Source organism: Montipora capricornis, chromosome 9 (assembly GCF_036669925.1).
Source record: "Montipora capricornis isolate CH-2021 chromosome 9, ASM3666992v2, whole genome shotgun sequence".
NCBI classification, from domain to species: domain Eukaryota; kingdom Metazoa; phylum Cnidaria; class Anthozoa; order Scleractinia; family Acroporidae; genus Montipora; species Montipora capricornis.
Window position 1 is genome coordinate 23736163 of NC_090891.1, and position 15000 is coordinate 23751162.

General features: G+C 43.8%; 1 protein-coding gene across 3 annotated transcripts in view; it reads left to right on the top strand.

The window, feature by feature from the left end:
- The window catches only part of LOC138016109 (uncharacterized), a 71904-nt gene that overhangs the window by 50063 nt on the left and 6841 nt on the right, over positions 1-15000 (top strand). For all 3 annotated transcript variants that reach the window (XM_068863283.1, XM_068863284.1, XM_068863282.1), the window contains exon 3: positions 10963-11406. In XM_068863283.1, the coding sequence (XP_068719384.1) occupies positions 10963-11406 (444 nt within the window). The remainder of the gene's footprint in view (positions 1-10962; positions 11407-15000) is intronic.

A 15000-nucleotide genomic window follows, 5' to 3' on the forward strand; every position in this document is an offset into this window, starting at 1 on the left:
CCTCGCTAGGGCTCGCCAGCAATTAAATTACTAGTAGTAATCAAAGATTATGAGAGTGCGTTCGACGCCGTCACGTAAATATATATACCTAAAACAAATGATTTCACTACCTGACTTTCAACCCCGGTCTATTGCAATTTTCTAAACTGATCGGCAACGAAGGTTTTACAGACAGATATATCATAATGTCAAAGTCCGATTCCAGCTAAGTGGTCCCCTGTACAAACTGCGATTTGTTGATACGTTGCGTGACAGCGCCAGTTCCCGTAGGCTCACAATTTTTACCCTTCAAATTTCGTGCTAAATGTTCTCACATTAACTGCAAATGTTTAAGCGTAAAAGCTAGTTTGTAAAAGTATATTTAACATACATTATTCTCGGCTGGAAGGGGCACAAACATAAGCAAACATTTGCAATCGTCTGCTCGTTTATCGTCAGCGTAAACAAACTCCTTGCAACTGATTCAAGTATTATCCCAGATGAATGAAGTAGACAATATTTACATAATTTGCCGTTCCTTGGTTCAACCTCACCCTTATGGATCTTGCCTTCAGAGTGCTTTTCCACCGATTTCAAACAGTATTCGCCAGATAAAGAGCTACATGTACAATGCATGTATCTGCCGCGACTATAACTAGTCAACAAATGCAATAAAAACAGCTGTTCCCACGGTTAACATCCTGAAAGCCATGGAAAGCCAAAGTCGTGTTCGTTAGCATATAAAATAAACAAAGACAGTTCCCTCAGATTTCGATAAATGATACCGTCGAAGCGTTTAACCTCACTAAAATCCAACGCTGAGAGCACAAAATGGCGAGGCCTACTGCGACTGTATCGTGAAGACGAGCTCACATGGCCTGCCCACATGTTCGCCACATATCTTATCACATGTATCGAGAATGTGACCTGGTTTAATTTAATTTAATTTAATTTAATTTAATACTTCTATTGCGCATAAACCCATACAGAAATGATCAAATGAGCATTACAATGAATATAAAAATATCCTAAAACGAGAGCGAAAACGAGGTCAGATGTCGTCATAAGTTCGCACCAGTTTCCCGGCCGACACATGCCCCCACAAAAATCAACCGGGGGGGGGGGGAGGGAGCATTTTGGTGTCCTTACAGCAATCTCGAAAAATTCTGCATAGCCGTACACAGGCACACCAACTCGAAAGACACAGGACGCAAAAACGAAATTAGGCTTGCGTTCTCCTTTTCGTCGAACGCAACAAAAAATATTCCACTTTAAGGTCGTTAAAAAGCTTTATTTTTTGGCGTTAATTTGGACGAAAAATGTCACAAAAGCCTTTTCCAGCGTAAAAGTTATTGAAACAAACAAGATATTTGCCATTAGCGGCAAAAACCCTTCCTATTTTAAATACGTGCGTGCAAACAAGAAACAACAGCAGTCTCACAGTTCAGGATCTTAAAACCCTTTTCGGAAGAACCTTGACCGTGAATAATGAAGCACAAAAGAGACAACAAGCTTTCTTTCAAATAATTCTTCACTGTCACATTTCCAACTTTTTTTGTACCTGAAGACTATGCAGAGTTGAGTCCAAAATAAATGTAAATTGCCAGACAACTGAAATTCGACTTGAGTAAACAATGTGATGCATTCAAGGCGTTCGATTCCGTTTTAAACTCATACAGAATTTGCCATTTGGTTTCAGTTTTTTATATAACACCACAGCTAGCCAAATAACAGTAGAAACAAAGCTCACTTGATGATATCCGACGGCAAATGGGGAAATTGTTGGGAAAGACTATTACTCGTTGCTTTGAAGATTCCAGATGGTATTTTTCACCGTCTTTCTTGTTTATCCTAATGACTTTCCATTATTGAGCTCCATAAGGGAATTTTTTTTTCAAGATCCACTAAAACGCCATTCGCGTTACCATGACTTTCGACGCCATTGCGGGTTAAGTTAAATATTCTACTGTGTCCACCGGATGAAATCTATGCATTTCTAGTACTCCCTCAAACTTACCAAACACACGTGCAGAAGAATCTACACACAAAGACACTACTTAGCAGGGGAGGGACAGGAAAGACTTTTCATGACACGGAAAAAATACAGAGAAATGAAACGCAGATTTTGACTGGGTTTGGCAACCCAGTAATTACGAAGGCAATCCAGATCAAAGCGTTACAAGCAGGTAACAACTGCATAAACCTAGCGGTTTTGTGCTTGTGTTTTTAACCCTGGCGGATCAGAGCATTTAAAACTCAGACCACATTTCTAAGAAACACTGTTGTAAGGTAGACATTATTTTCAACACTGTCCACTTGATCTTGTAGGGCATTTTGCGATCTTTAAGGGTCCATACGTACTTGGAGAGTTCCGTTTCGTTTCGCTTGCTGGCATGCCAAAAAGATGACTGGTAGTTTCTGACGCGTTCTTTAAAATTAGCTCCTGGACCAACGTATGAGTCAGTCGTTGTATCAGTGGATGTGACAATGGCTTGGTAGATAACATTAGTTTGGAGGCATTTACCATCAAGCGGACGTTCTGGTTTTCTTCTACAGTTACAAGTGTCATGCTGTTCTGCACGAGGAAGCACGTATCCACGGGGTGGGCTTTGCAGTAAGGAACTCCCTTTTGTCGACCATCACGCCACCAACAGGAGGGTCCGAACGGCTCCTGACCATGCGGATGACAGCAAGTACAGGCCCAGTCACCTTTACTTGCGCCTATGCCCCAACGTTGACGAGGCGCTGGATGCAACCATCAAAAGTGTGCCCAACAAGGAAGGACTCTACATACTGGGGGACTTCAATGCACGGGTTGGGGCCGACCACAAAGCCTGGCCAACCTCACTAAGGCGCCTTGGAGTCGGCAAGATGAACGAGAACGGGCAAAGACTTCTGGAGCTGTGCTCTTTCCACAAGCTGGCCATCACCGACACTTTCTTCGAGAATAAGGCTCGGCACAAGGTCTCGTGGCGCCACCCAAGATGTAAGCATTGGCACCAGCTGGACCTTATCCTCGCTAGAAGGCAAGACCTCAACAGCGTCTGCAACACCAGGAGCTACCACAGCGCAGAGTGCGACACGGATCACATCCTCGTGCGTGCCAAAGTCAACCACATCCCCCGCAAGCTGCATCACTCCAAGACCAAGGGACGTCCACGCATCAATGCTTGCCGAGCCGCGGACCCGATGAAAGCTCAGGAGCTGCTTGGCGCCCTAAGAATGTCACTTGACAAGGCGAGTGGAGATGCCACCGACGCCAATTCCAGAGCCAGGTGCGCTCCGCGCTCTATCAGTCAGGGCTTGAGGTACTGGGGAGGAAGGAGCGGAGAAACGAGGATTGGTTTGAGGCCAACTGGCAAGAGATGGAGCCACTTCTAGACGCAAAGCGAAAAGCACACCTAGCACAAGCCGACAACCCTTGCCGCGCCCGCAGCAAGTGCCAGCAGACTGCCCGGCGATGCGCCAACGATTACTGGCTCCAGCTCAGCAGGAGGATCCAGTCTGCAACACAGGGAGCATGTATGCCGGCATTAAGGAGGCCACCGGTCCTAAAGCCACCAAGAGCGTCCTCCTCAAGACCAAGACTGGAGAGCCCATTACTGACCAACGGCAACAGATAGCGCGCTGGGTGGAGCATTATCTGGAGCTCTACGCCACGCAGAATGTTGTGACAGACGCTGCGCTCAACGCCATCGAGGAGTTGTCAGTGTTGGATGAGCTAGATGCTGAGCCGACCGAGGAAGAGCTGTCTGTCCACAAGAAAGGCGCCAGGAGAGGACGGCATTCCCACCGAGGTCATCAAGAGAGGGAAGGACGCACTGCTTGGCGACCTGCTTGAGCTGCTCCGCCTATGCTGGAGAGAGGGCTCAGTGCCGAAGGACATGCGCGACGCCAAGATAGTGACCCTGTATAAAAACAAGGGCGACTGCAGTGACTGCAACAGCTACAGGGGTATATCCCTCCTCAGCATTGTGGGCAAAGTGTTTGCAAAAGTTGCCTTGGCTCGTTTACAGGTCCTCGCGGCGCGCGTCTACCCGGAATCACAGTGCGGGTTCAGAGCTGGCAGGTCCACCATCGACATGATTTTCTCTGTTCGACAGCTACAAGAGAAATGCCGCGAACAGAACAAGCCCCTCTACCTCGCCTTCATTGATCTCACGAAGGCCTTTGACCTCGTTAGCAGGAGCGGACTGTTTCACATCCTGAAGAAGGTTGGCTGCCCTCCAAGACTGCTCGCCATCGTAAAGTCCTTTCACACAGACATGCAGAGCACAGTGTGTTACAACGGAGCAACGTCCGAGTCGTTCCCAATCAGCAGTGGTGTCAAGCAGGGTTGTGTGCTCGCTCCGACACTGTTCGGGATCTTCTTCTCCACGCTCCTGTCCTATGCCTTCCAGAACAACGACGACGGTGTGTACCTTCACACAAGGTCTGATGGGCGCCTATTCAATCTGGCCAGACTCCGCGCGAAAACAAAGGTCCGCAGCGTCACCATCAGGGAGGCCCTCTTTGCCGATGATGCGGCACTGGCAACCCACACCGAAGCAGCTCTGCAAAGACTGGTGGACCGCCTAGCACATGCGTGCAGAGAATTTGGCCTCACCATCAGCCTCAAGAAGACAGAGGTGATGTCCCAAGGAACTGAGTCTCCTCCCTCCATCCACATCGGAGACTACGACCTGAACCCAGTCAGCCAGTTCCAGTATCTTGGCTCGACTATCTCCTTCAATTTATCGCTGGACCCGGAGATCAGCGCCAGGATTACCAAGGCCACCGGGATGATGTCGAAGCTCCAGAAGAGGGTGTGGGACAACAACAACCTGACCAACAGTACCAAGATGCAGGTGTACAGATCTTGCGTCCTCAGCACCCTGCTCTACTCAATTGAAGCCTGGACAACCTATGCTACACAAGAGAAGAGGCTCAACAGCTTTCACCTCCGCTGCCTTCGGCGCATCCTGGGCATCCGCTGGCAAGACTTGGTTCCCAACACCGACGTGCTCGAGCGGGCAGGACTGCCGTCCGTTTTCGCCCTCCTGCACCAGCGTCGACTGAGGTGGCTCGGACATGTACGCCGCATGGACGACAGCCGCATCTCGAAAGACCTACTGTATGGTGAGCTTGCGGATGGAGCCAGGTCCCGTGGGCGCCCCTCCCTGAGGTAAAAGGACTCGTGCAAACGTGACTTGAAAGGCGCGGGTATCGATTTGGAAACATGGGAGAGTCTTGCTGAGAACCGTGGGGTGTGGAGATCGGCTGTTCGCAGCGGGGTGGAGAGAGCCGAGGAAGCACGCACCACCACACTGCAGCAGAAGAGGGCTGAGCGCAAGACGAGATCCACGCAGGACACAACAGCATCACCCTTCACTTGGCCCACCTTCCCCAGAGACTGCCATTCCAGAATAGGGCTGTACAGCCATCAGAGGAAGTGCAGCACCCGGACGTGACTCAACAGCGTGCAGCCATCATCTTTCGAGATGGACGGAGGACGACGACATGTGTCATGCTGTTCTGCAGGTGTTTGGGTGGTGTATGCTGAAAGAACGCTTTTGTTGTGGGATCCAATTTTTGTTTTCATGTTTGGCGTGCAAGAGTAGCTCAATTTCAGTGTGTGCCTATTGAAGATCTTGTTTAATGGATGGTTCTTGGGGAAGCATTTGTCAACGCTGAGAAGAAAGTTCTTTCCCAGGTTTGTTTTAACATTCAAGTCCCACGGAGGGTTGTACATGTACCATGTGATATTTCGTCTTCTGATTTTTCTCCTTGTTTGGTTCTTTTCTGGGTTAAATGTTAGCCTGTGGTCCTGTCCGCCATCCTTAAGCGCTTTTTGGTAAGGGGTGGCAGCTTCATCGAAGACTCAGACGTTTGTTGATGTTTCGTGGGATGTTCTTGAGTAATGCAGGGGGGGGGGGGGGGGGGGTTGCTATGTCGGTGAACATACACCAACTTGTTGTTAGGCTTCATGTAGGGCTTGCATCTTCCTGTCGAGAGGTCAAGGGTCACGTCAAGTAAGTGTACTGTCTTTTTATTGGCTTCAATCGTGATTTTTAGACCTCGGGATCTGAACAAGCCGTACACTTCGTGTTTGGTTTTTGTGCTTACAGCCAGTAAAGCACTAGATCATGGTCGATGTAAGACTGATAGAGAAAGAAAGAAAGACCACGTCACCTGACATAGACGGCTTACAGAAACGGATCGAGGTTTTCCCGTGTCGCCTTTTATTGTCAAAACACTATTTTTCAAAACAGATATTTGCCTTTTTTAAGTGACAAATTGTGTTGAAACCTCAAAATAAAGATACTTGAATTTTTTTGTGATTTAATATTGTCAAATTTTGCATAAGAACATAAACATCCCATACGTATGGATGAACAATGCATAAGCAAAAAAAACCGTCGAAGCAAAGGTGAGCAGGGCTCTGGTAAATTCAGGCACCTTTGCAAACTGGTACACAAGGAGACGAGGAAGGCTCACCAGGAATATATAAATAATCTTTTCGATTTTGAAACTGACGATAATATTGATAATGCATCAAACAATGTCAATGCTGCCATCACCAAGCGTTTGTGGCAATATGTTAAAGCCAAACGCAAAGACTCAATTGGTATACCCATCCTGAAATCAAATGGAGTAGACATAGCAGATCCTAAATTGAAGGCAGAGGTGCTAAATACACAGTACACCAGAGTTTTTACCAATGAGAACCCTATATTACCAACAGTAGGGCAGAGTGAATTCCCTGACATGCCAGACATTGCTATCGACCATATTGGTGTTATAAAACTCCTTGAGAAAATCAACCCATCCAAAGCAACTCTAGCCCTGATCTTATCCCTGCGCATGCACGTACTGAAATTTGCTGCAACAGCTATAGCTCCGTTTTTGACTTTTATATTCCAACAATCAATTGATACTGGCGCCGTCTTCAGGGACTGGGTAACTGCAAACATAACAGCAATATACAAGAAGGAATCTAAGCCGGAGGCAGCACACTATTGCCCAGTGTCATTAGCATCAATCCATTGCAAAATCCTGGAGCGCATATTTCACAATATCATGGCTCACCTGCAAGAGCACAACATTACCAACATGGTTTTAGACAGCATCGTTCATGTGAGACTCAACTAATATATACCCTGGAGCACCTAGAGCGATCACTTAACTACAGGACACAAACAGACCTGTTGATATTAAATTTCTCAAAAGCATTTGACAGTGGTTGCGCACAAGCGCTTGCTTTTCAAGCTCGACTATTATGGTATTCGTGGTCAAACTTTGGGTTGGCTGCAGGCGTGGCTAGTAAATAGAACCCAAAACGTGGTCCTTGAGGGCTGTTCCAGTACTCAAGCTAAAGTTCTATCAGGAGTCCCCGAAGGGACGGTTCTTGGAACCCTATGATTCCTATTGTATGTAAATGATATGGGTAGCAAATTCTCATCACACTTAAAACTATTTGCTGACTGCCTCCTTTAATATGCAATAATAGGGACGACGGCTTCGTCAACGAAAACGTCACCTAAAAATACAACTTTGCACTATCGTAAGTTTCTTGCTGTTAGGCCATCTGGTTCGCGTCGTACAATACGGGCAAAGTATCCTAAAACCAAATTGGTACGAGGGGTTTCAGAGTAAAAATATACAATTATAGATTGACATTTGTGCGCTCGCGCTGTCGTCAAAACCGCAAATTTGGTGATTTTACGTCGTTGTCGTGCAGAGTACCGCACGAATTTGTGCTAATGCGTGCGCACGTGCAGCACGATTAGTTTTACTCATAATGTTTATTTACTATTTCTTTAGATTTATTTGTTTATTTTATCTTATTTTATATGTCAATTGCAAAATGTCCTTATTCAGGATCTTGCAAGTTATGAATGTAGATGAAGATGTAGATGTATTTTTGTAGCGAAGTGATAAAAGGTTATATAACATGGGCAAACCGGGCATGCGCGCGACGCCAGAAGTGGTCAATAATTTTCACAAAATGGCCCCGAATCGAAAAGCGTCGTCTCAGAAAACAAGAACATCTTTCTAAAAGCTTAAAGTAAATGCTGGGGGTAGCCCTTCATCCCAACCAAAGGGGAGTAGAAATACTCCTAGTCGCTTCATGCTACAGAAACCGGGATAAGCTCCGGCTTAATGGGCCACTGGGCTCGTAAGCAGACTTTACCTACCTTTACTTATATCATAAACCGTCATTATCATCCTTTCCATATAAAACCCCTAGTATCAATATCAGGCTCGAATTATGATTAAACAAACCCATACCGCCTATATCAAGTCCTCCCACCCCATCTCGGATCACCTACATGATGCCATGACCTACGATATCAACCTTCCCGTAGGCGTTCATTTAATCGTAGGGGGGTTTCCTAATGGGCAAACAAACCAAATTTACGGGTTTAGTTTCCCGGCTTTCGAAACAGAGACAACCTTAAAGTTTTTTTTAAAATTTCGGACAGCCACTGCCGCTGGGAAGTGTCATTTTTAATCACATGACGTGAATGTCATATTTTTGGGTCAAACGTTCAATTTTCAGTGCTTTTGAAAAACATTTGAAATTTTATCTTTAAGAAGATTACGACATTTTTTTTAATTTCCTAGACATGTTTCGATGTTACGAACATCATCATCAGTTACAGAATATTTGAAAAACCGTTAGGACTGTATAACAACTAGGCGAAACATGCATAATTAATTATGACAATGCATCCGATTGGTCCATTCCAATATCGAAACATGTCTGATCTTGGAAATTAAAAAATGTCGTAATCTTCTAAAAGATAACGATTTGCTTTCTGCCATCTCGACCATTTGAAATTGGATTTCAAAAATGACGTTTTAAACAAGCTTAGCTTGTATTTTGCATCCTATGAAACTACTAATTCCACGTGCTCCAATTGGAACCAACTGTGCCGTAAATATAGTTTACGTCATAGAAAGTTCGGCGTACGGGGTTTTATTCACGAGTTGTTTGTGTCAAAAACCCGAACGAGCGAGGTACGAGCGAGTGAGGGTTTTTGACACAAACAACGAGTGAATAAAACCCCGTACGCCGAACTTTCTATGACGTGAGCTGCTTATTACACATAACACGAGAATTTTCATTGAAATAATTTTCTGAATGCAAACTAGAAACAAAAACTCAATAACATTGTACTAAATTTAATAGCAATGGAAGATATCGCAGTACATGTACATCAAGGGAATAAAGTGCTGAACTGAAAACAGCACTTACAAGAGATTTTTTTAAAAATCTAAGTACGATATCAATAAATAGGATAAAGTCTCATTTAGTCACTGTCTGATTCAATAACAAAGTGACGTGCTTTTTTGGACCTTGGAGAATGCAAGGACAAAGTGGGACTTTCAATCAAGGCATTTACAGAAATGTTAAAAGTTCCTCCCTGAATTGAAGCGCCTTGGAAAAGAGTCAAGGGCTGCTGTGTTGTGGACTCCTGTACTGTTTTAGTTGCATTCAGAGTCAAAGCATTGGAAATACCTACTTGGTATCCCGATGGCCCCGGCACTCCAGGATATCCACTCAGAATGTTGGAAATGTTTTTTTGTTGTCGCTCCGACAGAGTGCTGTAGTTGTTCAGACTTTGTACGTTCTTGTGCCCTGATATTTGCATGATGTGCGTTGGCGGTACTCCTTCATCATTCAGTTTCTGAATCATCCTTTTCCTTCCGCTATGATTGGTGAGATTTTTCGCATCTAATCCAGCTTTTTCTGCCATTGTTTTCATAAGTGACTTGAGTTTGTTAACTCCCATGGGAGCTGACTTGAACCAAGGTTTTGTATTTACGGCTTTTGTAGTGTGATTGATTGCTAAATAAAACGGACTATCCGGAGATTTCAGGTCATCTGGTCTTTTAGAAGCATAGAGGTCATAAGCCCGGACAGGATCTCTTTCACTGCCAACGACAGCAAACATTTTTGGCTTTACAGTACGAGAGTCTTTTGGATCAGCACCCGTTCGTGTCTTCGTCTGTCTTTAGTTGTACTCTAGAAATGCTGTTCCGTCCGCTGTTTCTTTTCTTTCAACATCGCCCCATCTCATGTCCCTATGCTCTTGACAACCCCTCAGTCCAAAGAACAGTGTGTTGTTTAACCATATAGTGTTAATAAGAGCCTCTGATGAAGAGCAACCGAGTAAATCTTGGCCATACAGAATATCAACTTCTTCGTCTGTTAGCATACGCGCAGCGTTTGGTTTATTTCCTTTCCCGTCTTTCTTTAGTTCCTTTTGCTTTGCCACTAATACTTCTTTAGTCTTTCTGAACTCCTTTCCTTCCATAATGGTCGAGGAATAGTCTTTCTTTCTTAAATAACGATCAAAGCTGGAAACAAAAGACCTGAGCGATGTGGGTTCGTATTGTTGTCCGTCTTTCTTTCGAACTTGAAGTAGAAAGTTGGCTAGTAACACGTCGAGGTCTTTTGCATCAATATTTTCAATATCTCTCAGCTCGTTCCTTGAAACTAAAAATTTTTGGAGCAACGAGACATCTCTCTGTGTTTTGCTTAATGTGTTCTTGTTTTCTTGATGCTGCACAAACTCGTCCAGGGAGCAACCAACCGACACAAATCTAGCGCTTCCCTCCGGCTTTGCCATTTTCGCTGGAAAAATTTGGAGGCGTCGCCGCTAAAAGCCGCCAAATCTGGAAAGCTTTTTGAATGTAAACGATGCACGATTGTGATTGGCTCAGAAAGCTCTTTACGCTATCGTTGATTGGTTATACTTCGACATGTGAAACAGCTGTACGCCATTCTGATTGGTTGTATAGGATTTTTTGACATGTGAAAATATAGCGTATAGATTTCTACAAATGAGATTTATGGAATAAAATTCTCGTGTTGTGTGTAATAAAGCAAGTTGCATGCATGGGATCATCATCATCATCATCATCATCCTCATTGTCGTCCTCATCATCATCAGTATCAGCATTACGTTCCACTCTTACTTTTCTTTTCAACAGCTTAATGACGGTGAGGTCAGTAACCTTATTTCTTCACCTTCTTATTTCATTGGTGAAGAAGAAGAAGACGACGATGCATTCCCTCGTCCCAATTTGCCTCTTTACAGTTTGAGTTCTGTGCTCCAAACGCCAGTCTTTCAAAAGAGAAAGCCCAAAGATAGCGCATCACAGAAGATTGACCTCCCTTCGCCAAGTGTTAATGATTACATGGGTTCCTGGACATTCCAACCGAACAGATTGGACCAATCGGATGCATTGTCACAAGCCAACGTAGTACATTGCTCCTCATGTCCTAAGCACTGCCCTCGTATCTGTCAAGAGACACAAGGTGTTTTTCCACGATCTACCGCTTTTCGTGAGGAACGACAGCGTCCAGGCGTCATTATGGTCCCTGTGAGTCGCAACGAGATAAACGAATCAGCGGTCACCCATGTACCGTTACAGGTAAGATATGGAAAGAGAATGATATTAACTAAGAATTAAAGGGGTGCTGTGTCAAAAAAAATCAAATCTTTTTTTCCTTTGGATTTCAAAACTATGTTAACTAAACACTAAGAAACCCTAGTTTTAAGCCTTAATTTCAAAAAGACACTTGTTTACTTTAACTGGAATTTTTCTATTTAACGGTCCGCCATTACTAATTTTTAAATCGTGAGAGAGCTGGGTCGAGGAGAAACTGATGTCAAAGATCACTAGTTTAAGAATATGCAAAACCGTAAAAAAGGTTGCTGTTATTCAACGTCGTGAAGTACAATAATAATACAGCATTCTCGTTTGTCTCACGATGTGGTCACTTGTGATGTAGATCGCGACGTTTCGACTGCATATTACTAGTCTTCATCAGGCGATGAGGTCGACGGAAAACCAAACAATCACACAGGTACATCCTGCTTAAAAGGTCACGCCTAACCAGTCGACCTCATCGCCTGATGAAGACTAGCAGTATGCAGTCGAAACTTCGCGGTCTACACCACAAGTGACCACATCGTGAGACAAACGAGAATACTGATTTTATTATTATAATATGCAATGCGTTTGTGCGCGACTGAATTAATATGCAACACGAGAGTTTCAGGATTTCAGATTTTTAAACTCGTGTTTTGCATAGGTAATAAACTGTTTTTACACGCTGAAATTTTAAGCCATTGAGTAAATGGCGTCACTTTTCCCTAGATCCAACCCTCTGAGGTCCAGTCGGTCACTTTTCGACGTGAGTAATGAAATCCGAAACTTACACTCAAGTAAACAGCCTTTGGATAAAAGTCAAAGCTCAATATTTTCCCAGGCTGGTGTTATGCAAACACATTTTCAAAATCTGAAGGAAAAAAGGAAGGGATTTTTTGATCATAGTACCAGTTTAATAGTAACTAACTTTTTTAAAGACTTCCAGGCCAGAACTGTTGCGGGCAGTCACTCTACGGCAATAATAAATCACAACAAATCAAGTCAAATTTCGTTTTAAGGGACTGTAAACTGTGCAAAGTGTGCACGAGGGATCTAACATGAGTTAAAAAGGCACTAAAGATTAATGAAATTTCCTTCTTTAAAATAACCCCTTTCCCCTCTGATAAACCTGAACAGTTGTACGTAACCCCCTCTCCCTCAGCACATCATACGTTTAGCTCTCTAATGTTTAGAATTGCAATCAACGAGATGCATGACCAAATTTGTGGATAGGTATCATGAAGGGCCGATTATTTGAATGAATCTTAACTTACTCCTTGGGTTACAATGATCACTCTACCTCCAGGACATGCAAGAGGTGAGTCTCTTGCAGTAGATTAATCCTTTGCCCCTTTCCTCCTACCCACTTGACACTGTTTTCTACGCGATGGTCCTGCTTTAACGGATAAGTTAGTGGAATTAGTCCAAAAGAAGCCGGGAACGACAGCAGTTTTGCAAGATCCCGATCTTTTGGTTTCAAACGAGCAAACAACGCAACCATCATTATTACTGGAAGCCAACAGTAGTCAGCATAATAGTCGAATATCGATGGACGACGAAAGACTGTCAAATTGTACACAAGAACGACCAAATCCAGAAATTGTAGTAGGCATTGAGGGATTATAACTTGATTTCTTCATACTTCAGAAACAAGTTCAAGAAAATACAAGGCTTTTGTCCATAATAAACGCCCAAAAGCAAGACGAGAATGTTTCTTTTGCCGAACTCATTGATTGCAAAAAGAGGTTGGAAACGTTATTATCCTCTGTTTCCAAAAATGACAATGCAATCAGAGTTGGAAGAAAGGTGTTTGACGTTTGAGAGCCGCGTTTTGTCGTTAGAACAAGAGAATGATTCCCTTAGGCTTGCTTTGACCATAATGCATCAGTCAATTCCAGCAGTGCCCATCTCCCCCCCCCCCCCCCCCAGAAAACATACCTTTAAAAACATCCACAAGTTCCGATAAACTCTTCCATGTTAATTCGAAAACACGTGTGTCAAATGCCCGGGGGTAGGCTAATGCCCAGCCCCCGGGCCGCGATAAAATGCTGACAACTTCAGCAAATGCCCCGCAGTTACCCGGGGGGGAGGGGGGGTTGGGTACCGCTGGAATTGACTGATGCATAAAGAGTGAAGTTGATAACAATCAATTAAGGTTAAGAGAATGTTGGGTCCAAGTGGATAAGTCGCGAGGTAAATATGGAAATGCAAAACGTAGTCAGAAGTCAGTGCCCGCTAATATCACTGAAACTCGAAACAGTTTTGAGCCGCTTCGAAATAATGAAGAACGAGATGTGAGAAATTTAACCTATCAAAAAGCACTGAAATAGCGGTGACAATGGTCAAGAGACATCTTCGTCGTCGTCTCAGTCCTCGAAGACTGTAGAAGGCTCAAAACTATGCAAACTGTTTTAAGTGAATCAGTGACAAATAATCATGATCAAACACAGCCCAATTGCCGGAAGAAGGTTATCATAGCAGGGGACTCTGCACTTAAATATCTTCAAAGCCACAAAATGTCCAGGAACTCGCAAGTCAAAATAGCTACATTCCCGGGATGCACAACGCAAGACATGAAGGATCATATAAAGCCACTTTTACGCAGAAACCCGGACGAGATTATTATCCATGTAGGAACTAATAGTTTAATTTCCAGTAACTCTCCTCGTGTATGTGCAAACGAATTGATTGATCTAGCCAAATCAGTTACTTCGGAATCCCCAGCCATGATCACAATATCTAGTCTCATCAATAGATCTGATAATGAAGCCTTGGCCAGTAAAGTTCCTGCTGTGAATAATGTTCTTAAGCAGTTTTGCCAGCAAATGGCATGAGGATTTATTATTGATCATTCAAACATTTCAGCAACTTTCAACCTTAATCGGAGTAGCCTTCGCTTAAACAAGGGTGGCACCTCGCGTCTTGCTCTGAATTTTATTAACTATTTACGTGTAAATTGAGACAGTGCCGTCTGGGAATCCGATTCGGCTGATGCCTTCAAGTGTGATGACCGCGGTAACTCCAATAGTCTGCTGTCCCATATTGACGAACGTAGAGTTTTTGTGTCCTTTTCTAAAGTTGATATTTTAGTGATCAACAAGTCTAAATTAGATTCTACAGTGCATAATAACGGAGTCTATTTACCTGGCTTTGAACTGGTCAGAAAAGATCTTTAAGTTAACGGAAGCAATGGTGGCGGTGTTTGTATTTACTTGTGCACCAATCTTAACTATCGAACACGAGATGATTTACACAACGATGAGTTGGAGTGTCTTTTTGTCGAAATCAGTAAGCCACGGAGTACACCATTCCTAGCTAGTCGGGACTTGATATCGACCCCCAAGCTCTCCACTTGATCTTTTTGGTGAGTTCGAAAAAATATTGCCAAAATTGACGCAGAAAATAAGGAATTATATATACTTGCAATTGGCGATGTCAATTGCAAATTTGTTGCCTGAAGCAAATTGTCACATTTCTTCCTTTCTGACAATTATTTTATATATATGTGGTCTTAGCCCGTTAATCAGGGAACCAACACGTGTCACTTCAGTTTCGAATACCATAATCGATTTATGCATAACAAATTCCCCAGAG